At 41.1% G+C, this 27,884-nt stretch overlaps 1 protein-coding gene across 1 annotated transcript in view; it reads left to right on the top strand.

Annotated features, from left to right (window-relative positions):
* OLA1 (Obg like ATPase 1) overlaps positions 1 to 14,017 on the top strand; it is an 86,337-nt gene extending 72,320 nt beyond the window's left edge. The window contains exons 8-11 of the mRNA XM_048953723.1: positions 6,311 to 6,451; positions 7,169 to 7,265; positions 9,361 to 9,483; positions 13,493 to 14,017. Coding sequence (XP_048809680.1) covers positions 6,311 to 6,451; positions 7,169 to 7,265; positions 9,361 to 9,483; positions 13,493 to 13,594 — 463 coding nt within the window. The 3' untranslated portion in view covers positions 13,595 to 14,017. The remainder of the gene's footprint in view (positions 1 to 6,310; positions 6,452 to 7,168; positions 7,266 to 9,360; positions 9,484 to 13,492) is intronic.
* The last annotated feature ends 13,867 nt before the right edge of the window (positions 14,018 to 27,884 follow it).

Here is a 27,884-nt window from a genome sequence, read left to right as displayed (position 1 = left end):
TTCTTCTTCATAAAAAGCAAACTGTCATGATAGGGAAGAAAGTACTTTTTTGTTCTTTAATATTTCCCAGTTTAGTCTTCCTTTCTTTTCATGTAGGGCAAGAAGAAAGTTATACTTTTCAAAAAAAGGAAAAAAAGAAAAAAAAAAAAAAAAAAAAAAAAAGGCAGGGTAACAGTGATAGTTACAGCATGTTAGTCCACTGCAGTGAAGTACAGGACTGTGGCTTGTGCTTTGTTTCCCATTCTTAACTTCTATCACTGACCTTTTTGTGATGTATTATTACGTACATTGCATTAATCGTTCTCCCTGTTTCAATATTTGTTGATAATATAAATATAGAAAGCTTTTTCAGGCAGTGCAATTTTCTTTCTTTCTATCTATACCTATCTATACATATGTCTGTATGTGTAGGAGTAGTGCTGTAGTGGGACTTGGTCTTTGTGGAGTCTGTAGATGCTAATAAAATGGAATGGAAGGACATCACCTGTGGACTGTGTCATGTAGAACTGTGCTCAATAAGTTAAATTTTCCTCTCTCACCTCAACACATAAGCTAAAACTAATGGTAATAGTAGAACATCCTACGAAGAAAAAAATCATTACCCAATTTGTTGTCAATTTATATAGCTTGTGGATTGTGGGTGAGGCTTTGAAAGACAAAAGGTAACCATAAGGAGGAAAGAAGAAACGAGTAATTTCTAAGTCGGTGAATTTTGTGTTAATTTCAAGTAGAATGTTGGAACAATTCAGTTGTTTTTAATCATCTTGAAGCAACCCAATCAACAGTGTGAATTTAGGGAGACTAAATTTTCAGATGAATCAATTATTTTGTCTGTGATGAATTTAATGGTCTCACACATTGTGAAGAAACATACTAAACTGTGTTTTGTGATTTTTTTATTAAGGTTTTAAAGACTTGAAGGCCTGACAGCATTTTCATAAACAGCATAGGAAATGCTGGCTAAATAGAAACTAATGAAAGTTTAAGTGTGAAAGATTGGTTGGAAGATAATACACAGAGCATAGTTATCAGTGGTTCACTTTCCAAATGGAAGAATATCTCATTATGAGATCTACAGAAGCAGCTGCTGGTTGAATACTGTTATGTATTTCCATTAATGAGATGGATGACGAGCGTTCTTGTTAAATCTGTAGATGACCCCAAACTAGGAGATGTCCAGGTATGCAGAGATCAAAATTAGAATTTAGGAGCATCTCAAGAAATAGAAAAAATCATTAGGTAAAAAAGGACTAGGGTGCTACTTCTGAGGAGAGGAATTTTATGCAGAATAATCAGCTATGCAAATACAGCATGAAGGATAACCTGTCATGTGGGGTCATACAAAAAGTTAGCAACGGAGCATGTGATAATGTTGCAGTGCTTTCACAAAAATAGCAAATGTACTGGGTTTTATAAACAGGATAATTGTCTAAAAATGCGAGAGTTAATCCTTTAGGGTCTTTTATTTTTTAATGCTCATAAGGCCTTATTATTGGGATCTCTGAGGAGTGGACTGGGTCCTCCATGCTTCCAGGAATATGTATACCAACTGGAGAGAGACCAGAAAAAAGCACTGACAATGGTTGGAAGTTTAGAAACTAAGAGTTTCAAAGTTGAAGCGTAATATGTGACCTACAAAGAAAGCTCAAAATAAAGGGAAAAAATAAAAAGAATAAAAGGATGTGAGTATGTAAAGGCTGCTGTAAAGAAATAGGGAATGTGTATTCCCAGTGTATGGGCCTGGTTGAAGTAATGCATTTAAATCATGATAGAGGAGCCTAACTTGCAGACACAGAAGGCTTTTCAGCAATGGGAATGAAGCACTTAACAGATGGCTTTTGAAAAGTTTTTAAAATCTTCAATTTCTCAGAACTGCCAAGAGAAAGAACATGTTGGAATTTCTGGTCCTTGTATCCTCACTCCCATCTGTAGATCTTTCTTTCTTTCTTTTTTCCTCCAATCTTCTGTATGTTTTGATGACTTAGTTTGATCTTCAGTATCTCTTTGTCTGCGTTTGTGTCTTTCTTGTGTTACTACTTGGTATTTTCTTCTTCCCTGCCACGCTGTTTTGTTTCTGCCAATTTCTACTCATAGTTCAGTTGTAGAACAGAAAAGCAATTGTTTCTCCTCCATGAGTTGGATGGGTGTTTTTTTTTGTCTTGCTTGTACAGAAGTGTACTTTGACAAATCACCCTTTTCTTGTTGGGGTCAGTTTTTCAGATCATCTTGTCTTGCAGGTGTCCGCAGAGCTTACGTTCCCTCTGCAGCTTCTCTCTTCCATCACCTCTTCTATTTCCATCAGAACTCTGTCTCTGTTCCCAGCTGGATTTCTCATGTGGAATTCAGCTTGCCAAATGTTATTTGATAGCTAATGTATGTTCTGCAACTGTTGTATCTATTTATTTTGTCAGTCTGCAGGCTTTGATTTCTTTTGCCTCAGCTCCCCTTTTTGTTGCTCATTGCTTGCTGGCCTTCCCAGTGACTGTCTTGATCTTTAAACCTTTCCCTATGTTTGTTCTACAGCCTGACTTAATGCCAGCAGATAACTCCGGCAGTCATCCTGATCCTTCTGCCCTTGTAGTAATTGACTTCTTCAGTTTACTTTTTCTTTGTCAAGCTAATGCAGAATTAAAATCTGGAATCCCCTGACATATGATCTCCTTGTCACATATACAGATCCATAGTGGCAAGAAAGCATTTAAGTCTTCACAGCATTTTCCAAATTAGTAGTAGAGAAGCTGATGTGCTTTTGTCCTATGTTGCTGTGAAAGTGAGCATCTCAATTCCTCTCTGCCATTTTCCCTGGTCAGAGTTCCAAGTTTTGATCCCCTATTTGCAAGTGATTCAGATCTGGCTTTGTTCCTGTGTCAGGTTTTTATACAGTCTTGTTTTTAATTTAGTTTAAGATGTTTGTCTTCACCAAAATGTGTGGTGATTTTTCTTCATCTTGGGCTTGTATTGTTTTCCAGAAGGGATATTACGGTCCATTTGTGGTGGACAGAATTAAATTTCATCCTCTACAGGGCCAGCCGGAGAGAACAGCCAAACGATTTTGGTAGACTAACACTGGTGGTTGCCCAGAATGCTCTGAGACATCCCTGGCTGTCATTGCTGAGTGGAACTAGAAGCTGCCTTTTTTCATTCTGCCATATGTTTTATTATCAGAATTTGGTTCTGACTCTGCTTGTAACAGCATTTTTATCAACATGGACAGGAAAGAAGATTTTGTTGCTTTTTGTGTGTCTGCTGTTTTCAAGTAGATTTCAGTTTACTTTGTAAAGCAGCATCTTTATCTTGAACACTTTCTTGTTTCTTGAAGTTAAAGTAGTTTCAGCTGTTTATCATGGGCATTGATTCTTCTGCCAGTTTTACTGGATTTCTTTTATTTTTCATGTTGTTAGATTTTAGTGTGTTTTCTTAATTGAGATTTTCTGTTGTCAATAGTCTTCTCTGTCAGCCTGAAATCCAATACCTTTTGTAATTCACTGTCAAATGCAGCATGAAAAAAATGGAAACATACTCCAGGATTTGCTTATCTTAACACAGATCCAAGTAAGTTGCTATTTACTACTGTCCTTTTACAGACATCCTGATACTTCCATGGAAAAATGATTTGCTCAAATCAAATAGACTTTGACATAATTTTTTTTACCAACATGTTAAGACAGTTTTATTCTGTTTAACACACTGGGTTATCCCTAACTGAAAAACAAAGAGGTGTTATTACTTTAGCGATCATTAGTCAACAATTCAGTTTTGGGGAAAGTTCCATTGAGAGCATGTAACTGTGTTTATATTTGAGTATTTACTTTTTATTTTGGTTTGCTTTGTTTAGGGGAATTCCTGAATACTTTTTAGTAATTCCGTGACATTGAAAGTCAGAAAAGTGAAACCCTCAGGCAGAGAACCTGATTGTCTGCAGAGTACGATGCAGTACGTATTCTTTTAGTGAGGCTGAAGCAGGTCTGATGTCAGTCACTTCAGAGACCTTTAGACCTCGGTGCTCATTTATTGCTAAAATGTACCAGCTCTGCTCCTGCATTATGAAGATCATCTGTCAACACTTTGAGATATTCTCCTTTGTTATTAAGCTTGTGATGCTCTACACTGTCAGGTTTTTTGCCAATTATAGTTAAGGTACAATGGTGTATTCACTGGATCAAAGTCTCACACTGGCGGTAGAGGAATGATTTGTAAGTCTTTATTCATCTGAATTGTACAATAGAATACCTGAGGAATGCAAATAATCCCTCTAAGGACTCAATAGAAAAGCTGTTAAAATGACAGTCTAAGACTATTATTATTCTGAATTGGTGTTTTAGCCAAAGTAATTATTTCTTATCTTGTTGTTCCACAATAGTTCGTAGTTTATTGGTTACGATGACCATATTTACCAAACAGAATTTGGATACAGTTTTAGACATCATTTTTCTGCCTGTTTCAGTTTCTCAACTTAACGTGTTTCATTGTGCCTTTCACTTGGTGCATTATTTAATTAGTCTAAGGGCTGGGGTTAGATACTTTTTGAAGGAAAAAAAAAAAAAAAGTATGCACAGATGTTAAGTCCTCTTGTGAATAGCAGATACGTTCCTAGATAGGTTTTCCGCAAAAGGTTGACGTTTATAAGCTGTGAACTTTCGGTATCCCGTTTGCTAGCCCAAATAAATTAGTCAACGACAAATGTTACTTTTACAAGTGCTGTGAGATGTCACGTATGGTTTCAGAAATGTGCTTTAATTGTGGTTTTCAATTCGTGTGTCTCGGAAGGTAATAGTGTTTCAGTATCAGTCTTGGGTACCAGACTATATTTTCATTGGATAACTGGAGGGAGAAAGATTAGTATAATGAGGATTGAAAACCACTGATGGGGTATTTACATAAGTAAATGATAGAAGGACCAGCCTTATATAACAAACGTGTGAAAACTGTTGAGTGAACTTTTATATTCTTTGTCCCATCTAAAGCCCTACTCAGTGGGCCATGCACTTAATCTCATAATAGCTCTGATCCCCTGCTATTTTCTTTGACAAATGTGTGTTGATGAACTTGTGGTTCAGTTCGTTTTTTTCTGAAGTGACATTTGCATTGATTATTTAAAGGTTTGCAGGCCACAGTTTCAAAGCACTTTAGTATAATAGCAGTTAAAACCTTGGTCTAAATCTCAGAGATTAGCGGGACTAAGAAAAGGAACTCAGCAAGCATAAAATCTGTGCTGTATGGTGGGTGCTTTGGGCCTGAAACATCTACGGCACCCAGAGCACTGTGTTTTGTACTTTTTGCCTTAGCGTGCAGGAAGTATTCTCTTGCCTGTTGGCTGTTGTGTTTCCTTCCTGAATGCACAGTTGTCTGCATTCCTACCATTCCCCAGGTTCAGAAGTAGTGCCCTGGAGATGAAGCTGAAGAGTCATCAATCCTTCCAGGTCATTTCCGAATGTCTCCCTTAGATTTAAAGTACATAGCATTTGCAGTAATGAATGCAATGTGAATGTGCTGCAAATATTTGTGATTTTTTTTTTTTTTAATTGAGATATTGAACTTTTAAAAACCAGTACCATGAATCCGTAGCTCTAAATGCATAATTTCATTCAACTAAAAAAAGTATAGTAAACTCTTACTGATGATGCTGCCGGTTGAGAAAACAGAAGGTGAGAAGAAATAGAAAATGTGGTTCTTTATTTAAAAATAATAGTAGTATAATATCTAGAAGCTTTGTCCTGGGGAGATAATAGAAAGGTGGGAAAAACTGGTGGCAACATGGCCCTGTATTCATTAGCTATGGCATCCTTCAGGATCAATAACCAGAAAAAAGCAGAGTACTGCTTGCTGTCTAGGAGGTTATAGAATGTTCTTTTCAGTCTGCGAATATCAGCTGCCCTAGCCACTGTGGGGAGACGTTAATGGAAAAAGTAAGTCAGAAGAAAAGCTGAAAACCCCTCAGTTTTACCATGCTTGATGAGGAATGCCTTTGCAAGTCTCTGAAAAATTACGTCTACGAATGCAGTTTTATTCAGTTAGCATTTTAGATTGCAAGTATTTAACCCCAACCAAAAACCCAGTTATTGTCTCGAATTATGGCTATTTCTTATAGATTAAATGCCAAACAGAAACCAAGAAACAGTGAAATGTTAATGGAGTACACCTGAAGCAATCGCTGCCTGTTAATGCCTTGACCTTGGAAAGCAATACACAAAAAGATGGCATCATAAAACCGTGCAATTCTTATGAATATGTATGTGCTACTTGATAATAATGAATGTGGTACAGCCATGCATGCACTACAAGATAATGTTGTGCCCTTTGTTGTCTACAGGTTGATAAAAATTAAAGAGTGGGTGGACAAGCACGACCCGGGTGCTTTGGTCATTCCTTTTAGTGGGGCCTTGGAACTCAAGTTGCAAGATATGAGTGCTGAGGAGAAACAGAAGTATCTGGAAGAGAACATGACACAAAGGTTAATTAGCATTCATTTTCCCTACACTTTATTATCAACTATTTCCTTGCAGTAATTTAATTGCTTGCGCTGATAGAATAATAAATGACAGAGTAATTACCATTATAAAGAGAGAATCTTCTCCTTTCTTTACCATGAGACAGAGTGAAAAGATTTATTTTAAATTAAGTTTTTAACTGTCATCTGTCATCTCTGTACAGTGTTTTAATTATAACATAGGTATTAGTTATGTATATTTTTGAGAAGGAGCGATCACCAAAACTGTTTCGTCATCCATGGGGAGCAGGAATGGTGGAGATAATTTTGCCGTAATTTTTCTGAAGAACTATAAGAAATTGTTTCAATATTGAATTTCAGTCGAAGAGTTATGCTTTCATGACCAGAAGTCTTGAAAATTGCATGAGACCAAAAGTGCTGCTTGGTAGGGTGATTTCAATTTATCCCGTATTTCTGTATCCTGCCAAATAAACAAATCAAAATACTATGTATATATTGCTGCAGTTTGAAAAAAAAAAGAAAAAAGAAAAAGACAAGAAAAAAAAAATAGTTCTTCTGAAGAGAGCTCAAAGAAAAAGGCTACTCTGATTGTCACAGAGTTTAAAAGTAGATCCAGTGTCTTCCAAATATGCAATGTCTTTCAATGTAAATTGATTACTTGAGGCATTTAGCTGTTTCATGTGTATATGTTGAATGAATTGGATTCATTTTTTTTTCCAGTGCTTTACCAAAGATCATTAAGGCTGGATATGCAGCACTCCAACTAGAATACTTTTTCACCGCAGGCCCAGATGAAGTGCGTGCATGGACCATCAGGGTAAGATTCATACTTATTCATCAGCTATATCCAGTTCCACACTATTGAATTCAGATTGATATCACTGACTTTGAAGTTTGTCATGGTGGCGGTTAGCTAGTCATTACAGATGAGGTTTTTGTCCAGGATAACTTTAATTATTTGTGAGCTGCTGAACAGTGAAAGTGGAGCTGCATTGATTGAGGCAGGTAACAATTGATTCTGCCTATTACATAGTCTGAATTTCTTCATCCTGTAGAATCTGTCTACCCTCCTCCTGTGGTCAGAGATAAGACGTACCAGTATTGTGCTTGCTTAATCTGTGTGACTGGGTTTGTCTGCAGTGAAATTGATGTTGCTTTTCATTTTGTATTCACTAAGTTTGTTTGGGTTGCGGGTGGTTCATTCCTCCTTTGCTTTGCTCGGATTACATTTTCAGCAATAAAAGCAATATAACATCATTATATTCCTCGTGGATACACAGTTGGGCTCAAAAACCTAAAATCAGTGTGCAGTAATTCAGATCTTCTACTGACTCTAATGTTTAGACCTACTTTATTTTGGTAGCTTTCTGTGTTTATCCAGGAACTTACGCCATGCCTAAAATTATATTACGTATTTTAAATTTTAAATATTGATGTAGAATGATTATAGCCATTGAGATTGACTAATTTATTCCCAGAGGATAGTAAGAGCTGAGCTGTAGTGCTTTGCCTTTGAATGAAAATACAGTGTAATACAAGGATCAGTATTGCAAAATATTTTGAAACACGTGTAGTTATAAACTACCTTAAAAATTACAAAACATCAACTTTTGGACAGATGCAGATCTGTCGTTGAGCCTTTTTGTTGCATCAGTATATTTAGTGCTGTGCAGTGAATTTCAATGCTGTGTGTAATTTCATTTCGAAGGAATTAATTTGTTTTCATTAATCAACATAATTTCCAGGAAATTTATATTTTTAGGTGATACTGCTACAGATGTGTGTATATTTCAGCACATCGAACTCACGAGTGGTCTTTTAGAAATGTTTTTTAGTCTTTTCATCTGTCTCCTTTTCCGTGCTAACTCGCAGCGAGTGCCCTTGAAATAGCTACTGAAATAACACAGTAGAAGTTCTGTCCTTCTGATTTATGCCGGAGTTTCTAAAAGCACATTCTGAAACTCCGCTGTTTTCAGCAGGAGAAATGCTTGCTCTTTATTAGAAAATTTGAAAGCTGGTTTATCTTAAGACTGATTGTAAGTGTCTTTGATTTAATGTGCGAAGATATTTAGTCAGGTAAGCATCAGTGAGTAGCCATATTAACCCAATACATCTTTTATTGTAAAAACTGTGCTTTACAGTGTCAGACTCCTTAGCACTTTAACATGCTTTATTAAGCAGCCTTTAGGTCACCATTATTTCTCAAATTTCTTGCCATGGTTGTATGTGCACAGAATGCATGTCCTGGTAATTTAAGGCATACAGCTATAATGCATTCTGCTTTATTGCAAAAGCTTAAATTACCTTATAATAGTTGCAGTGATTTTTTTTTTATTATTTAATTATTTTTAAGTGGTGTAATTGTTGACATTTTGGTAAGAATATTTTTTTTTTCTAGATTTACTAAAATGATTCTGAAAAAAAATATATCAGCAAGTATATAAAGCTTGAGATTCATACATTATTTCTGATCTCAAATGCGGCTTGCCAAGGAATGTTACCGTGTAGCTGCTGAAATTATTTGAATGTAGCTAAAAGTCTTGAATCTCTCAGATTTTAAAGTTATTTTTAAACAAGACCTTTACTTTCCTGGCTTTCTATGTGAAGAGCCAGGGATCGAAGTGACTCCCACAACAGAACACAATCATACCTTCTAAGATCAATACTGCTGTTTATGCCTATTGGGAAAAAACAAAGCTGCCCTTCTTTTAATGTCAGTTGGTTTATCTGTGGCGAAGGCATTTATCTGTGTGTCCCAACTTGGAAAAACACCCAGCTGTATGTCTGACATTCTAACTGATAGGAAACAAAGTTTCAACAGATCCTGAAAGCGTATCTAAAAAGAAGAAACCTCTCTTCTGCAATCAATCTTCTTAAATGCAATTAATTTTCTTCTGGTCATTCCTTGACAGAAAGGGACGAAGGCTCCTCAGGCTGCAGGGAAGATTCATACGGATTTCGAAAAGGGATTCATTATGGCTGAGGTAATGAAATATGAAGATTTTAAAGAAGGAGGCTCAGAAGCCGCTGTCAAGGTGAGCTCCCCATTCTTTTTCTTCTCATTTCCTCCTTTTTTCCATTTCATGTGTTTTTTTCACTGGGAAGGCATTCTTGAAGCTAGGTGTATATAACAGTCACAGCGACAGAGCAAAATCCACTGTTGACTTAGGAAACAGGAAAGATGCACCAACTTGCTGGACAGGAGTGCAACAGTTCCAGTATCCAAGACAGTTTATGTACTAAATATCAACACTGGCACCAAATGTTGTGCTTTGTTTTCTTGGTTTATAGGTTAGCATTCAGATGTTCATAACCTTTAAAACGAATGTGCTTTGGAAAAAATGAAATTTTTACAATGATCTAGCAGACTTTCCAATCACCTTTAAAACAAAGACAAAAAATGCAGAAAATGTATCTTCCAATAATGTGTCATCCTTTTTGAGTTTGCTGTGAAGGTATCACAAATGCCAAATGCAAATATTTAAGAAAATATTTCATAATTATTTTTTTTTAGGAGTGGTGGACTCCACTTGTAGGCTGTGATATGCACAATAAGATCTTGGAATTTACCATTTTGGTATTAAGTTCAATTGCTCTTTGATGTCATACTCAAAACTGTTATGCCTTGCGCAGTTTGGGTACCAGTAGTAATTAGTTGACCCTCTAAAATGTATTACATGAAGTGAAATTTTCTAGCAACTATCTACTGAATGGACAGCAAATGTTTTTAATGAGAAACTTTTCACGAGCTCATGCTTTTTTGTAGTTATACTTCTGTTGAGTTTTATCTGCTTTCTCGACACTAGAGGGCAGAGACTGATTGGGTGCCCAAAGTTATGCCCTTCTGGCTGACAAATTATATCTGATCCAAAGTTATTAAATACAAGATTACCTTGTACATGGCAAATAAATGTCATAAGAAGAACTGTTCTTCTGTGTTGCTGTTGCATTATTTCCACCTTCTTCAACCAGAGAAACTTCCCTTTATTTCATATGCATTTAAATTCTCGTTTGGCTTTTTTGATGTTTTAGTAAGATTTCTATTTTATAAAATCTTACAAAATCACTATTATAGAGAATATATATTTTTTAATCCACCTCAGCATTTGAAGGTTCCCAAGCACTGTAACGTGTTAAAGAATTTAAAAGGGTCGGCTTTATTGTTTGCTATTTGATACCTTGAAAGGTATGCAAAACTATGATTTCAGATTCAGCTTATTCTCAGTGGTATCGCTAAGGAAGATCATACTGAGCAGCGGGGCTTTAATAGGTTTGTTTGAACCCCAGGAAGTGGAGGAAAAAAAATCCCAGTATAATTGGTTCGTTGCGGCATGTGAACTGTTATATGAAAAGGGAAGTAGAGTTGTAGTTGTAAAGTGAAACCACAGCTATAAATAAATCCGATATTCTGTAGTCAGGAACCACCTTATGTAACCAAGATTCATATTTTGCCAGCATCAGTTTTTGAAGTTCAAATCGAAGTGTTCTCCCTGAGAAGCTGCATCACTTAGTGTCTACTGAATTAATCTATTAAGTATTTTGCTCGTGTATCGTCATTTGCTTTTCGCTACGTAAGATTCCAGACAGCAAGCTTCCGTGTTCAAAGTGCATTTAATGAAAAAACGTTGGCTGCTTTGAAGGTACATGTAATAAAGCAAGAGTATTTGCCTTTGTTTTTCCATTTTTAAATCAGTTAAAAACAAAAAAGCCAACCAGCAAAACCCTTGCTCTTAGAAAAAGGCAGGGTATTACTCCAGTCTTTCTAATTTGCATTTAATACAACGTTTCGTGCCATACACGTTACTAATTACTTCTATATTGCTGGTAAATTTCAAAATTAGATTTGGGAGCTTTTAGGAGTCAACTGAAATAACAGCGGTAATGGGAGTCGCCCGCTTTGTACGTTATCAAGTTGATCGATTTTTAAGTTTGATTTTGTGTGTGTCTAACACCAGTACAGCATAACTAATTTAATGCCAGTGCTGTGAACTATACACTGAATAGCTCTGTGTGGGCTTTGTAGTCTACAGGGATATCACATTATTAGCAATCATATCTGCTTAGGCAAAGCTGGCTTCTACAGATGGCTGCTTTCAAGTGCAAATGAACTGGTTAGACGTGTCTTGTTTAATACATACTCAAGATTCACAAATGGGTATTGATTTTTTCAACCAGTGTTTCTGATAGCAATGGAAATGGATTAAATGGTCTCCAGAGAATTTAAAGGAACACTGTCACTTTTAATTAACTGTAAACTGGTAACAAAAATACATAAACTCGTGTTAGTGCGTCAAAATGTATTTAATTGAAGTAGTCTGCACCGCTCTGACAGCTGCAAGGATGTGCTGAGAAAAATCCATATTGTTACTTTGTGGGGGTCAGGTTTGTACACCATATGAGAGCAATAATGTCCGACTGCATAATGTCTGTGTACCTGTGCCTGCAGCTTTGACTTGCCGATGATTTTTACAGCACTGTTTTATTAGTGTTTATGCCATCAATTAGTCTAATTACTCTTGACTTTGAGCATTATTAGGATTCTCAAAGGAAAGAGCTGCTAAGGCTACTTGAAAGTAAGGCTTTTATTGTCTCAGCAAATTTCCAGGGGATAAATACAGAAATTGGTAAAGTCTTACTTGTTATCTATGGATAGCTGGTTATACGGGATAAGGTCAATCACTGCTGTGCTGAGCATTTGTTGTCTGAGCTGCTGTATCTGAGATTTTCTGTAGGCTAGCATCGCTGGTGACATTTAAATAAGGAGTGACAGCGACAAGGTTATTGAGCCTCTAAATTCCTAGACAGCAATATGGGGAATACGTTGCTTTACAGAGCAGGCTTTGTGAAAGAAAGGTGTCTAAGTTAACTATGTACCATTAATCTGATCTGTTCTACTGCAACTAAGGTCATTAGTTAACAGCTTTCCTGTAATGGGATCTTAGCATGCCACCACTGTGATAGTGTCATTGAGAATAATGGCACAGTGAGGTCTTGCATGGAAGCACTTTCTCCTGCAAGAGAAAACTTCAAAACAGGAATGGTTATTGAACTAAAGCAGAAGCTCTCAACTTTTCCATATTGTAGATCACTTTTCAAGATAAATGCTGCTGTAGACCACCTCCCGCCCAGTCTGTCAGTCCTAATGCTGCGGCTTCTCTGTAGCCTCTGTAATGCCGGGCTTAATTACAATGAGATAAAGACAGGAAAGTATAATAATAAATTCTAATGCAGAGCGCACTGATTCTTAATAGGTTCCTTACCTATTTTCTGCTCTCCTCAAGTATAGCATCTCCATAACGAATTTCCTTTTCATGTCTTTGGTCTCAGTGCCATCCCCTCTATCCCGGTTTCACAGTCTATCTGCTCTTACATCTGCCCTTCTGATGTCTGTACCATAAGCAAATTTGTTCTAAAGGAAATTCTGACGGAAAGGCCACATTTCATACTCCTGGCCCTTCGTTATCTGGGCGCCAGCAGGCGAGGGCCCCGCTGGAAGCACAAGCGTGTGCGGCCGTGACCTCCTCGCGCAGTGGCTCTGGCAGCTGGGGCTTGTCCTTGGCTGGAAGCCGCTCCAAAGTTGGTGTGTGAGCACGGCCACCGCCAGGCAGGGTGCTGGGCATGGCTCCCTCCTGCAAGCCCAGTTCAGCTTCCTGCCACCAGCATTGGCCGTCACAAGGGCTGCTTGGATGAAAAGAAGGAAAGCTAAAAGCTGGTTTAGTCTCAGTTATCATTAGATTTGCAGGGATTTATGTACTTGTACGTTCCATTTCTGATACGGAAATGTTTTGGATTGACCGCGTTATGAGATGGAAGGCACTGGTGTGCCACCAGCTCAATAGTGAAATTATTATTTTATGTTCTGCGTGCATGTGAAACCAAATTATGTCAAACTGGGGAGTACTGCGACTGTCAGACTCAGAAGCTGAAGCATAACCATTATTTTTTTTTTTTTACACTAAAATGTATTAAAAAACTCACAGATAGGAAATGCTATAAAATGTCTAATGAAATAACCAATTTTCCTTTTGTCTGTTGTATTTACAGGCTGCTGGAAAATACAGGCAACAAGGCAGGAATTATGTTGTGGAGGATGGAGATATTATCTTCTTTAAATTTAATACACCTCAGCAACCCAAGAAGAAATGAGTATCAGACGTTGTTCGCTGCTCAGAAATAAACTGTGCTGCTTCAAAAAGCATTTGAATTTTTATTTGGGATGGAATATCTGGAAACAAAAAGCATACAGTTTCTACCTAGGGAACCTCCCCTTCCCCCAGTGAAATTATTCTTGTTTGTTTTGAATTAAAATACGGCACCTCCGGTGAACATGCAAGTTCACTAAATGTGAACAGCTTTGCATTTGAAACGATTAAGACCCTACTCCAAATTGTAGAAGCTTTTCAGGAACCATATTACTCTCATGATACTTCATTAATCTCCATCATGTATGCCAAGCCTGACACGTTTGACAGTGAGGACAATGTGGCTTGCTCCTTTTTGAATCTACAGATAATGCATGTTTTACAGTACTCCAGATGTCTACACTCAATAAAACATTTGACAAAACCAGCCTTGGTGTGTTTGGGGATGTCTGTATTGACTGACTGTGGTGTGCTGAATGCGATACGGCACCTGGTGGATGCTGATTACAGAATTTTAAGACGTGTATGATACAGTAACTGGCAGTGTGGGGCAGCTGCAATTGTGTCTTGAAAGTGAGTCTTTCATGGGAATCAGAAGATTAGGATGCCAATGATTTGTCTCAAAAAAGTTAATGAATTTGTAGATGGACATTCGCTGAGAGATGATAGCAAGGATAATAAAAATGATGCAGCGTAAATTATTTTTACTGAAGAGAGCAAATATAGAAAAATCATGCTTTTTTTTGAGGCTGTGGCTTTTTTTTTTTTTTTTTTTTTTTTTTTCCTCCAGTCATTTTTAAACTATTTCTTCCTTGCCTCGAGATTATTAAATTGTGGAGGCTGGAGCAGCGGTGCCTGATGTTGTGTGTTGTCCTCTCGGGTCAGGTTTTCAGGCCAGTGGAGGGTGACACAGATAGTGTTGTGAAGGGAGAGGTCACGCTGTGCTGCAGGCAAGTCGCTGGGCTGACAAAGACTGCAGTTAGGAGTGCTTTTTTTTTTCTTTTTTTTCCCCTTTAACCACAGGAGAGAGCCGGTCTTTTTGGGTGACACGGAAGAGCAAGTTTCTAGGAAGAACCAGTTTATAGGATTGCCCTCTGTTGCAGTATGCTTAGTGTATTTAAAATAGCCTGATGATTCTCTCAAGTGCCTGTGGTGTCAGTGTGGTCTTGGCTGGGGGAGATGCTGGTGTTGCTCTTCACTTAATGCTGTGCCAGACCTCTTGCATCACTGTGACAAACCTGGTTGTACACTTTGAAAAGGCCGCTGGTCCCTGGCTGCCCTCTGCGGGGAAGGGAAGAAATTAGGAGCACCAAATCTTGCAAAGCCAAAGGAAAGCAGAACCTGTCCCTTTCTGTGGGAAGTCGCAGAGACGAGACTGCACTGAATTCCCATTACAAAGAAAGGTAAGAGAGAAGTGGAGCGTGTGTGCTGGGGAGGGGAAGCCACCTGTGCTGCTCCAGTACTGGCTGGAATGGGTCGTGTCCGCCCAAAGCTGGCTCTGGCTTCCAAAATGTACCCATGCCCCTAGTTATGACTTATAAATGAAGAAGTTGTCAGGAAGGATCGCAGTGTTAATGGATTTCTTTGTACTGTTGCTTCTCTTAATTACATTTAACAAACCATATTTGTTTAAATTTGAACGTAAGTACTTTGCATAAATATGAATAAATGAAAGTAGGCAAAGATTGAACTAGGTTGTTCCTGATAACAGAAGTGCTGCATGCTATTACAATACTCTGAAAATAGAAAACAAACTTCAGAGTTTTGCCATATCTTTAAAAAAGTATATTCTCTAGTATGGTGCATTTCATCTTATTAACTCACATGAATATTTTATCTCTTCAGCTTTAACTAACGTTCTTCTGGTTTTATTCTGTGCTGCAGGGCATTGGTTGGCCACAGTCACAAAGCACAGGACTGGATGGGGCCATCAGTGGCTGCTGCTGTCCCTGTGCCTCTCCAGCACAGCTTTCCTCCCAAGGCTGTCCCCTGGCACCAGTAAGGAGCGCAGCCCGCTTAGCATCCATCCTGGTGCTGCACTTTGCCGGGTGGTTCGACACATTGCTGCTCCTGCCAGCTGCGGGTATGACAGCAAAACTGCACTCTGAAAGAGCAATGGATGTGGCAAAGTTGTCAGCTTAAATGTTTTCTGCTCAATTTTAACATTTCTCTCTACATGTGAACTCACGAAGGATGAAGGGAACGGGTGGCTGGCGGGAGAATCGTTAGAAGTTGGTAACTGTTTAGAAGTAGTATTCGCTTGTTTTAATTCTTACTCTCCCAGTACTAATTCCATATGTTTGATTATGCTAATCCTAGTATTTTGCTTCAGTTAAAGCAGGAGAGCCACTGGAGGCTTTGAAAACAACAACAAAAAAAATCAAAGTGGTGGCATTCATCACAGTACCCAGCGAATGGGGATAGCCGAGTGCTGGTCAGGCTTTGGAGGTTTTGAAGTAAATGCCGTGTTTCCAGGCTGTTTTCTTTGAAGCAGTTTTCTTGGCTTCTATCTACAGGTAGTGCCAATTCCTGATCTATGAGAACAGGCACATATGGCAGCGTGTTGCATATTGTGAAATCAGTTACATGTGCGCTCTTGCTGCCATAAGCAGATGATGTGGTACGTGCCTGCTCATCAGAGCTCGTTACAGCTCCGTGCAGTTGCAGAGTGCCTGTAGCATTTTATTTTCTGCATGCAAAATGTATGTGTTTGGCACGGAAAAGCTTTATAAACCATATAGAAAATAAAATCTGCTGCTATTGCGAGAGCACATGCGATGCAGAAGTTGACAAAACGTATCTGAGCGTGGGACATCACATGGGGCTGAGGCACAGACATCTTCCTGCTTCGCTCCTTGGCTTTGGGCCCTGCGGGGCAGGAAATCTGCACAGCAGGAGGAGTTCAGATGGCTGAAGTTATGTGTGGGTATATCTGAGTGCAGATGAGTTTCCCTGGGGATGCTGATGGCAGAAGCTCTGCTCGCACTGACCGGGGCTTTGTCCCTGCTCACCTGGGCTGCAGCGCAGGAGCCAGGTGTGGTGCATGTGGCCTTCATGCAGAGCTGACCCCTGGGCTGCAGGTCCCGTGCTGCTAAGGGGCTTGGCAGCTCTCCTCCTCTTCTCCCTCCCTCACCCCCCCCTCCGCTGGCAGCAGCACCACCAGCTCCAGCACCGTGTCTGATTTAAGGATGGGCTTGAAAGTGCAGCACTAAATTACTGCACTGCCTGTATCACTTGTTCCCAGATTATCTGGCTGTGTGTTGGTGAGCCCAGCGCCTGTGGCAGCACTCAAGGAAGATGACAGGTTTGTGAGGAGACCTGGGAGAGCTGCCTGTGAACACTTCATGGTCAAGGACATGAAGAGGAGCAGTTGTGCATAAGATACAGCCCAAGGCAAGCACTGTGCAGCCCCAAGTTTGGTTCCTGATCCTTAGAACCAAGGATAATGGTGAGGTGTACAGAGGCATCCATCATGTTCTATTGATGGTGAACATGCAACAGTTCAGAGGTCAATCATGTCCTCCTTTTTGGTAGTCAGGGAGGCTGGTGTCCCAGCTGAAGGGTGCCCGCTGCTGCTGAGAGGCTGCACTGCCAGCTAGGCAGCAGCAGATAGAACGTTTGCTCACCTTTACAGATGGCATGTAAAACCTTTCAGCTGCCAAAGGGTTAAACTTCTCTGAAACGTGAAGTAGCTGAGTTTGGTTCTAAATCCTGCTTAAGTTTCAAAGCACAGCCTTATTGGAGGTAGCAACAGTAACATCAAACAGCCTTGATAAGATCAACAAATTACTAAGTATAATTGTTTGTGCTGGGGTGTGTGCAAGGAGATAAATAGCTCATAAATTAAACACCAGTGCCTGAGGGGAGTCATTCATGGATTCAGAGCTGTCCTAGCACTCTCAAGCAAAAAGTAATTTTCTCTTAGTTCAGTAATTATGCTACTGCAGATCCAAGATCAGCAATCAAGGCAAGGTGTGCTTACAGAGTAGTAGGTTCCTTTGACTGGTGGAGCTTCCCATCCCTTGACTAGCAGCAAAGTTTGTACTTGTCTCTAGTGCAAAACATCCTCCCTACTCTTCACTAGGAAAATTCAGTCTTTCACTAAAAGGGGTTTAGAATAGACCAGGGTCAGTTTTTGCTGTTACAAATTGGCAGCATTCTTGGCTTCAGTAGTGGAGCAGTACCAGTTCATGCTGGTAGAAAACCTGGCCTCAACTTTTAGCAGCATCAGCAGCCCCAGTCACTGCTGCTAGGCTCTCCTGGCAGCACCCGGCCCCTTGCTGCCTGCTGGGCTCCTGCACTCAGCAAGGTTGTCAGACCCCATCCTGCCTTATTCATAAGGCCTGCAAGGATTCTGGTCTAATCAGAGTGTTCCTGAGGACAAGGAATGGTAATGTAATCTGTTATTATAGCAACATCATCTTGATCTGCTTTTGTTTACTAATGTTTTGCCTGCCACTAAATATTTTTGTGCTGAATTCAGATAGGCTTCACGCTGAGAATCCATATTTTTGGAAATGTAGTGTAACTCCCACTGCTGTTCAGCTGTAGTTGCTGTTGGTACAACATTCCAGAGACAACTGGATATAGCCTACAGCCCTCCTGGCCACATGGCCTTCAGCACCCTTCACTGTGTGTCCAAGAAGTCTTGTGGTATGTGAATAATTTGGAGTAAAGATGGAAAGCCCTTGGGCTGCATCAAAAGCAGTGTGGCAGGCAGGTCAAGGGAGGTGATCCTGCCCCTCTTCTCTGAGCTGGTGATGCTTCAGCTGGGGTACTGTTGTGTCCAGATATGGAGTCCTCAGTATGGGAGAGATATGGACCTGTTGGAGCAGGTCCCGAGAATGGACACAAAAATAATTCCAGGGATGGAACACCTCTCCATGAGGAAAATCTGAGAGTGTTGGGGGCTGTTCCACCTGGAGAAGGCTCTGAGGAAGTATGATAGTGGTCTTTCGGCATCTAAAGGAGAACTATAAGAAGGAAGGGGACAGACTTTTAATGGGGTCTGTGATGATAAGACACGGGGAAATGGTTTCAAACTATTTAGATTGGACGTAAGGAAGAAGTTTTTTCAGTAAGGGTGGTGAGGCACTGACACAGGTTGTCCAGAGAGGTGGTGGATGCCCCATCCCTGGAGATATTCAAGGTCAGACTGGAGGGGGCTCTGAGCAGCCTTACCTAGCTTTATTGTCCCTGTTCATTGCAGGGGAGTTGGTCTAGATGGCCTTGAAGGGTCCCTTCCAACTCAAGCAGTTCTACAGATGAAAAGCTGGACATAAGCCAACAGTGCATGCTTGCAGCCCAGAAGGCCAACAGTTGTCCTGGGCTGTGTCAAAAAAGGGGTGGCCAGCAGGGTGAGGGAGGAGAATGTCTTAGTGGGCCCTTACAAGGCCCCAACTAGAGGATTGTATCCAGATCTGGGGCCCCCAGGACAAGGAGGGCATAGAGCTGTTGGAGCAGGACCAGAGAAGGGCCGTGAAGATGATCAGAAGGCTGGAGCACTTCTGTGAAAAAAGGCTGAGAGAGTGGTCTTGTTCAGCCTGAAGAAGTCTGCAGGGAGACTTCACTGCAGCCTGGTATTCGAAGGGAGCTTACAAGCAAGAAAAGGGCCAACTTCTTACATGATCTGCTAGTGATAGGCCAAGGAGGAATGACTTTAAACTAAAAGAGGGAAAATTTAAGTTAGATGTTAGGAAGAAACTTTTTCTTCGAAGTGGTGAGGCACTGGCACTGAGAAGCAGTGGGTGCCCCATTCCTGGAGGCTTCAAGGTCAGGTTGGATGGGCCTTGAGCAGCCTGATCTGGAGAGGGGGCAGCCCTGCCCATGGCTGGGGAGATAGAAATATAAATGATCATTAAAGTCCCCTCCAACCTAAGCCATTCTATGAAAGTCTGGAACCACATGGGGTGCAGCTCTCATAGGATGCTCCAAAGATACAGTGGGCACGTAGAAACGTAACAGATGCAAAATTACTGCACAACGTATAGTCGTCTTCTCCCTTAAGTGATGCTGCCTTCCTTGTGGTATCTGTCCTGGTCCCAGCACTGCTTGGGACCTTGTCCCCAGGCATGGGTGTTGTCCTCCATGCACGCTGTCTCAGGCTCCCTGCCCTGATGGCTGGGGGTCAGCCCCGACAGATGCCATTCTGGGAACAGAAGAGAAATGTTTAATTTATATTTACTATTTAGGGGGAAAAAAAGCTGTGAGTGTGCTCTTTTATTCCAAAATAAAAATGCTGTAATGACTGGAGCGTTTAGCGCATTGGGGATGTCATTGTTTTCAATTATGTGCCTTTCTGATGGGAGAGCACAGATTCTGAAGCTGAATGGAGATTTGTGCTGTAGCTGTTTGTGCCTTTTAAAACATTTTCTTTACTACTTTAAGAGAAAACTGTAAAATGGCAATAATGACATATTATTACAAGTAAATTACACTGTAAAATAGCATTAATATTGCAGTTGAAACCTAGAATTTGAAATAAGCTGGAAATATTCATTTGCACACGGCTTTTGTTCTTATCAGAAGTGATTTGGATCAGGAGCAGGATTTGCGCAGTGCTCGATGCTCGGTGGCCTGACTGTGCTGCCTGCCCCTTGCAAAGGGAGATGATGCATGGGGAAGGCCTGCAGGGGAGAGCCCTCCGAGGGTGGCAGGGATGGCTGTCTTCAAGTGCTGCATTGGCACAGTAGGTTGAGGAATAAAGGAAGCCACATGTCCTTGATTTCAGTGTCACCCCTTTAAGGAGAATGGAGATTGCTCTGGTAGTAGGTACACACTTCAATCACCTCTCTTGGTTGCTCTGCCACCACTATTTGCTCATGTGTGTTACTGCCTTTCAAGTTCAAGGTTCCATTCTATGTGTAACTAAGATGAGCTCCACAGGGAGGTGGTCATGGTTCTGGGCCTGGCACAGCTTAGGATGAATTTGGGTGGTGCTTTCAAGCATAAGGATTGAATGGTCTCAGGTGGAGCCAATGATGGTCCTTGTGGGCTCCTTCCAGTACAGAAGTGATCATCACTTGGGATGCACTAAGTGGAATGTACTGGGGAGTCACCAATTTTGATATAATCATTCTTTGCATTAGTGAAATGTCTCCCTCACTTGCATGGCACATCTGCGCTCCCTCCTGCTTTGTTCCCTTTGGGTATAGGAGGGGATGTAGGAGTAGATGTTCTTTGTTTGATGCTGTTGGAAAGAAGTAGTTCTCAACTGGCCAAGTAGGTTTTGAAAATAGCATTTCAATGCATTTTGTCCAAGCTAATTCATCAAAAAATGAGCAAATAGGCAAAAATAAGCATGAGAGGTCCTGAGATAAAAGACAGAAATTCATAGAATCCTTTGAGTTGGAAGAAATTCTTAAAGGTCACCTAGTCTTTGTTTTTCAGGTCTTCCACATTGAGAGAAGAGTCTTTATACTTCATATCTGAAATTGAAACAAACAGGACGGCAATGAATGTCTCACATCTCAGGCTTGGTTTGGTCGTGGTTTGCTGGTAAATGTAACTTCAATAATCCCACTGTGAAGCTGTTCTGTTCTGTGCTTACAGCTACCTATAGGCTTAAGTCTTCACCTAAAGAGGAGTCCATTTTTATAAACAAATTAAGGATATTCTAAGTCTTAGTTATTCTGGTTCCTTACATTGGGATCAAGGATGGTTTTCAGTGAGAGAATCAGAATAAATTCATGCATCTTGATTATCTGAATATGTTATTTACTTTGATATTTACCAATGATGAGTGGGTATGCAGGAAATGTGTTGTAAACATTTTAATTTTTGCAGTACTCCTGCATGTTTAAAGACAAGGATTTTGCTCATTGGCCAGGTTTATGAGTCTGCAATACCGACTGTGCGTTTGTGCTCTCACTTCTTCATAAATCCATGGAAACTTTTCAGAAAAGTTTTAACTACAACATGTCAATGAACTATAAAGAAAAGGTTTATTTTGTATATACCCTCTTTACCTGAGGTCCACAGTTAGGTTCTGCATTAGAGCTTCTTCCTCTCCTGTGCTCACTTTGTGCTTTTGATCATGCCACTCTTTGCACAAAGCAGAGAGAATTTCTGCTTCATAAAGAGGAAAATACAGACAGGTTTTGAAGTCTATAGAAAATTGCATGTTTGCTCTTATTTTTGAGGCAGGGGAATGTAGGGTTTAACATCTCTACAGTTGTTCCTAGGTCTCTGTGCAATCAAAGTTTCCAAAGAGGACTTAATGGGGAAGAGAAATCATTTGGTTGTGGTGGTGATGGTATACTCGATACAATTTTCTTTAAAGGCTGTACATTGATAAAAATAGTAAGTAACCTAGTCTACTCATAACAGCTTCATCTTTAAGTTCATGCAAGTTTAGGGAGCTATAAGTGACTAAAAGGATGAGTGGCTTAAGATTCACTGAGTGATACTGCAAATACAAGGACTGAAATACCAAAGGAGTAAAGGATGTATAGACCTTTGCCCATTACATCAAGAAAATGAAAAAGTTAGGAAGGGGGAGGGGGATTCCTGTGTTATATTTTTCAAGTCCTACTCCAAAAGGGGTAACCAGCCCATTAGTATAGGTGCCAGGAAGCTCGCTTTTGTGACATCTCACCAAACACACCTACTTTCACTGGACCACAGAAAGATCAATCCTGTCTGAAAACCACCCATTACCTAAGACACCTAATTTATATTAGAAGCTCTCTAAAAGGCACTGTCTGGCCCCCAACCTTCACTTCCAATGATAAAGAGGATGTTTTACGCCGTATGTGACACTTAATCAAAACCGATATTCTTTAACAAACCCTTAACCTCTACCACACAGGAGTCATATGAGGCCAAGGGACAAGACACAGACCCAGCTCAAGGTGGCATATCCTTTGATTAAGATGATACAGATTTCCCATTTTTATCAGGGTTACGGATTCTGGATACATCCCTTTTTGATTTGTCAGCATTAAATTTCAGTAGAGGTTCAAGCCAAAGGGAGCCCAAGACTAGTTCTGTCTTCAACTGTGTATTAGGAGATAATTTCTCAGAATCCTCTGCAGTAATGATCCTCAGATCTTCTGATCTTTCTGTAAGCAAGTTTTTTTTTTCTGGGAACCTGGATTTAAACTATGGCACAAACCTTGCTTGCATCTGGGTCCTTTCTTAAGGAGGAGTATCTAAATACACTTATTCTGCGAGCCCTGGAATGGACCTTTTTTCCTTCCCTCAGGTCTTTTTCAAAGAGGCAAACCTTCAAGTGAGTTCTTTCACCCTCCCTTGGATTTCTGGGGCAGGAGGTTTTACTTACGGAGTATACAGTACTTCAGACGAGCATTGCAAACTTCAGGGGGTTAGACAGTTTTCACTACCTGCAGTACATTGGATTCTCAGCGTAGTCTACTTTACTCCCAGGTGATTTTTTTTTGCATAAGTCCTTGTCCTAGGACTTGTATGTGTCTGATTCAGGCATGGATATCTCTGTCAAATTCCCCGATCCAGGGGAAAGTTTGGCTTGCTTTTCTTCCTTCCAGTCAAAGGTTTAAATGAGGGGGATTGCATTTTGTTAGGAATACAGATCTATTGAAATAAGCCTTACTCACTATTACTTGAAAATAACAAACTGCTTGGTTGTTGGTGGGAAAAAGAGGAAAGAAGGCCGTGTTTGGCCTGTCAGTTGGATGTCTTGAAACAGTGAAACGGCACATGTGTTCTGCATGGCTCTGGCTGGCACGAGAGCTGCCTGGTGCAGGCTCACTTCTTTCAAGTGTGTGATACCCCTAATTCAGCGCCTGGAAGTGATTTTTTTTAGGCTGCTTTCCTTTTTATGATCATCTCTATATATGAATAGGAAAAGCTCTGTGAGAACTGCCTTTCCCCTGCAAGAGCAAGGAAGACACTCTCTCTTCATGGAGAAGCCTGGATCATCTAAAACTTCCTCTAGCAAAAACAGAAAGATAAGATTTTATGTGTCTCTAGGATTCCAAGGAAGAGAAGTGAGTGGGAAGCACTGGTTTTCAAAACTTTCATGCCTATTTCAACGTCATAGAGGAAGAAAAGGGCTATGTATATAGATCACTTTTTAAGAGAGAACTTCAATCTGAAGGAGACCTGTAATCATGTCAAATTATCTTTAAAGTCAACTTCTGTTTCATAAATGGAAAGCTGACAGGCAAAGATCTGGAGGACTGGTTTTAGTTTATGGCGTATCACATACATCAAAGGTCAGTCTTTTATTCTCTTGTCCTCTGCTTTTTAAAATCTTCATTAATGAATAGAAATATATTCAAGGAGAAAGACTATGATCTCAGCTGCTTGTTTCCAGCTCTTTACCCATCTTGACTTCTTAATCAGAAAATTAATTGGGCCTTGAAATCTTATTTTTTGCTAAATCTCTGCAGATTTAATCAGGGTGTTCTGCTGGAAGCAATCTTTCACTTAAAATTTCATAGCACTGCAGCTAGAGAAACCATGTCATTTCCTGAATCAAAACATCAAAGTTGTGGTTGCTTTTTAAACTAAGTATGTCCAATGGGTCAGTTGTCCGTTCTTTGCTCTAAGGGAAGACCCCCTCATTTCTGCTGGAGGTGAATCTGCTCTACTGCAATGCAAATAAGTGAATTGCCAGGATGTGAGTCAGAGCCTGTGCACGCTGTGTGCTTGGCTGGGTGCTGGTGGCAGTGTGGAGGCTTTCCAAGGTTCTGGTTGACCAATGCATTCTGCATCACACATGGTGGGACACGCAGTGGTAGGGAGCTTTTACCTGAAATGGAGTAAAGCAGAATTTGGTAATTCCATGGTAAAGCTGAGCGTGTCTGAAACAAGACAGCAGCATGTGGGATTTTTACTGTGGTTGTTCAGCTTCTGAGATTTCTGTCCCTCTTGCTTTGGGTTATTAATTTGATCTGCAGTGCTGATCCATATTGGCTACAAATGTCATTTTGATGTGTTTAAAACATAAAGAGATTTTGTGAGCTACCGTATGGGCCAAGTGCCCATGTGAACACTGCAGTCACCGAGCAAATCCTTCTTCAGGGGTGGGTGCTTCCCTGTGTGCCCTCCTTGCCCCAACAGCCGCTGGGGTTTGGGACTCGCATTGCTTAGAAATTCGACGTTGCAAAGCAATGAAATGCAAAGTCTGCCTTACCCATAACTGAATTTGGTTGACTGTTTGTTATGTCCCAGTGAAGATTTTTGTTCTCGGACTACATGGGAGGGTAGTTAATGTTTCCAGATCTCAAGCTTTGCTTTTGCAGAAATTTGGCTCCGTGGTTCACAGGACAAATGTGCCTCTAGGGGGCCAGAGGGTTGGATTAAGGCATTTAACAGCTTGCTCGGGTTGACTTTCCATATGGGGTCACTTAAAAACTGTGCAGTCCCATGGCGAAGTGCCAGGTTTGTGTTTCATTTTAAATTGGTGCATTTCAAAGAGGCTTGTGAGTGATGGGGGAGGGAGGATGGCATCTTTTATTTGGGGGGGGGGGGGGGGGGCTTCTTTTTAACCTCCAAATTTGTCCCCACTCTTAAGTGCATTGCTGTGTGATGGGGTCACCTTGCTTGGCAACACCGCAGAGGCCCAAGGCCCACCACGGTCTCCTTCAAGTGGAAATCAGCTCCTGCTCTCAGGATGCAGAGACCAACCCACTGTGCTGCCGTCCCATGGCTTCTGGCACGTGTTCCCTGCTTTGCAAGGGGAATTGAAAAAGGTAAGAAACCCAGCACCACCTGTCTGTTCCAGCAGTCTCAATACCATCCATGGAGCTTGGCCTTCTGTTCGTGTTCACAAACATTAATAAAAAAAACTTTCATATTTGCCCAGAAAGCAAGCTGGACCTCATTATAGCTGCGTGCTTTATGGGAGCTTTAAAGTGGCGAGTATGAGATACCTGTTAAAATTTTGACAGTGTAATTAGATCCAAGTTGCTTGTTTTCTGAAAAACATATTGCATTTTTGGCCCTCTGATTAGGCTCTAATAGTGAATGCTGAGAGCTTTGAGAAAAATCAGGAGTGAAAATAAAAAACAGCTTGTGTCACTGACTATGAGAGAAAAAATAACCACAAGGCTGTGTGGAATGGTGGTGGCAGGCTAACCTCACTATTTAGAAATCAAATCCCAGACCCGCTGCTTGGATTCCCAGCAGCTTATCGCAGGTGCCTGGATTACCACAGGCTTTGCCAGTGCCTCTTTGGGCCAACACCACCTCAGTGATGGCACGAGCCTGGCAGGGACTCAAGGAGAGCTGCCCTGCTCCAAGTACCCAAGCCTTGTCCTGTGTTGGGTGAGCGGCCAGAAATCTGATGGAACTGATCTGGTGGAACTGCTGTGGGAGGGTTATGGTGGCTGGTGATAGCTGCTCTGGCCATGCAACTCTGGCCCTGTTTCTCCACTCATCCTGGGACTCCTGGCCTCACCCTGCGTAAAAATGCATAAATAAAGGGGAGAACACTTCCTTTTGGTGAAAAAAACACGTGGATGCTATCAGTTGCCAGTTTGCTTGGTATCTCGGTGCATAAGACCAGCTGTCCTGCCCAGGCTGCTGGATGAAGCATCATGTAACACTGGCCACCCTTGTGCCAGGCCCTGTGCACCTGCACACTTCCTTCCCCTTCTACTGCTAACTGGCACTTTTTGCCTTTTTTTTTTTTTTTTTTTTTTTTTGCACGTGGAGTGTGTTAGTACAGGATAGGGTTATTATCAAATTAATTAGGAGCTCCCTCAATTATTCCTGCTGCGCCTGACAGGCTCTCCCCTCAATGGGCTGATTGGCTCCTGCCAGCACCTCATCTCCAGGGGAGCGCTGCTGCTGGCTACTTGGTGGCAGCTGCCTGGCCTCATCTCCTCCCTGCTGTCACCTGTGCTGCTTGCTGTCACCCAGCGAGCCCTGGTGCCAACAGAAGCTTGCACACAGCTGACAGGGCGCAAGTGGCCCCTCTGACCTCAAGGCAGCCCCTGTGTGATGGCTTTGGGCTTTGTTCCCAGCCCCTGGGATAGGAAGGGGATGGCAGTCGTGAGTGAGTGATGCCGCTCCTTGCTCATGTGGGTTTCTAGGGATGGCCCCCTGGGGCTTCCAGAGCAGGATGGGAATATATACATCGCATCTCGTGCCACATAGACAGGCAAAGCCAACCAAGGCAATCGCGGTGCCGAGATTGGCTTAATTGAGAAATGAGCAGATAGCTGTGTGTCAGTGACTACACAGCTGATTGGCTGAGCCTATTTTATTTTGGACTAATTTACAGTTGTTAAATGGATTTGGAAAAGCCTTAATAGTGGTTATTAAACTATTGACTTAGTCTGACGTGTTCGGTGTAGTAATCCGTGCTCATGCTTCTCACTCAGAGGCTGCTGGTGCTGGGGCAGGTGTTGGTGTGTTGGCTCTGAGCAGGGCTCTGTTTGCAGCCCTCGTCCTGTCAGCCAGTGTGGGACAGCAGCACAATGCTTCTGGTTTTACATGGATCAGAAGCTGTGCTTTCCTTCCTTATTGTTACAAATTATGTTACATCTGTTACAAATGTTACATCTGCACCTCCATCATCAGCTACTGAACCTAGTTTAACTCCAAGAAGCACTCCCTTACCAAGAGATGCTTTCTTTTCCCCACCTGTGTGGAAGCAGACTCATTTTTCACTCATCTGTGCAAGGAATAACTTCAAAAGCAGTGCAGAAATGTTACACAGCCACTGACACCAGCACAGGGCAGGCTGTGCTAGGACCGCAAAGCGCGTACTTTATGATGCTTGGATGAAATCCCTGCAAATGAACAGAACTAAATGTCTCCAATTCATCATGTTTACTGTCCACAGGTGGTGTATAGACTATTTTTTTTTCTTTGTTTAACCTCTAATATGTTGATGATGCTAAACACTGCTGCCTGAGTATCTCTGGGCACACTCGGTAGGCAGGTGGAGGTGTGTTGGAGGAGCAGAGCTTTTCAACTCTCCAACGTGTAAGTTTGTAACTGAACCCAGTAGATGTAAACAAGGAAGGAGGGACGCTAAGCAGCCAGATTAAAAAAAAAACAAATCCAAGCATTAACAAAAAAAAAAAAAGGATTTTCCTCTTTCTGCTTTCACTTCCTTGACTAGGGCAATATTATCGTTTCATTAGTTGCCCAGTTAGCCAGAATCCCTTCCAGGAGAGCCAGGACATGCATTTTGAGGTATAACAAACAAACAAACCACTGTGCAGAACCTACCCCGCTATCCCCACTAGTTTTCAAAGAAAACAAATCAAGACTGCTTTAAAATATGGTAAAGGGGCTGTGGAGGTCAGAGGCTCAGGGGCTCCCTTTGTGGGTCACCTCTGAGGACTGCTGCGCTG

The sequence above is a fragment of the Lagopus muta genome, chromosome 8, assembly GCF_023343835.1.
Source record: "Lagopus muta isolate bLagMut1 chromosome 8, bLagMut1 primary, whole genome shotgun sequence".
Taxonomy (NCBI): domain Eukaryota; kingdom Metazoa; phylum Chordata; class Aves; order Galliformes; family Phasianidae; genus Lagopus; species Lagopus muta.
The sequence above is the reverse complement of the archived record's forward strand: the minus strand, read 5'-3'. Positions and strand labels throughout refer to the sequence as shown.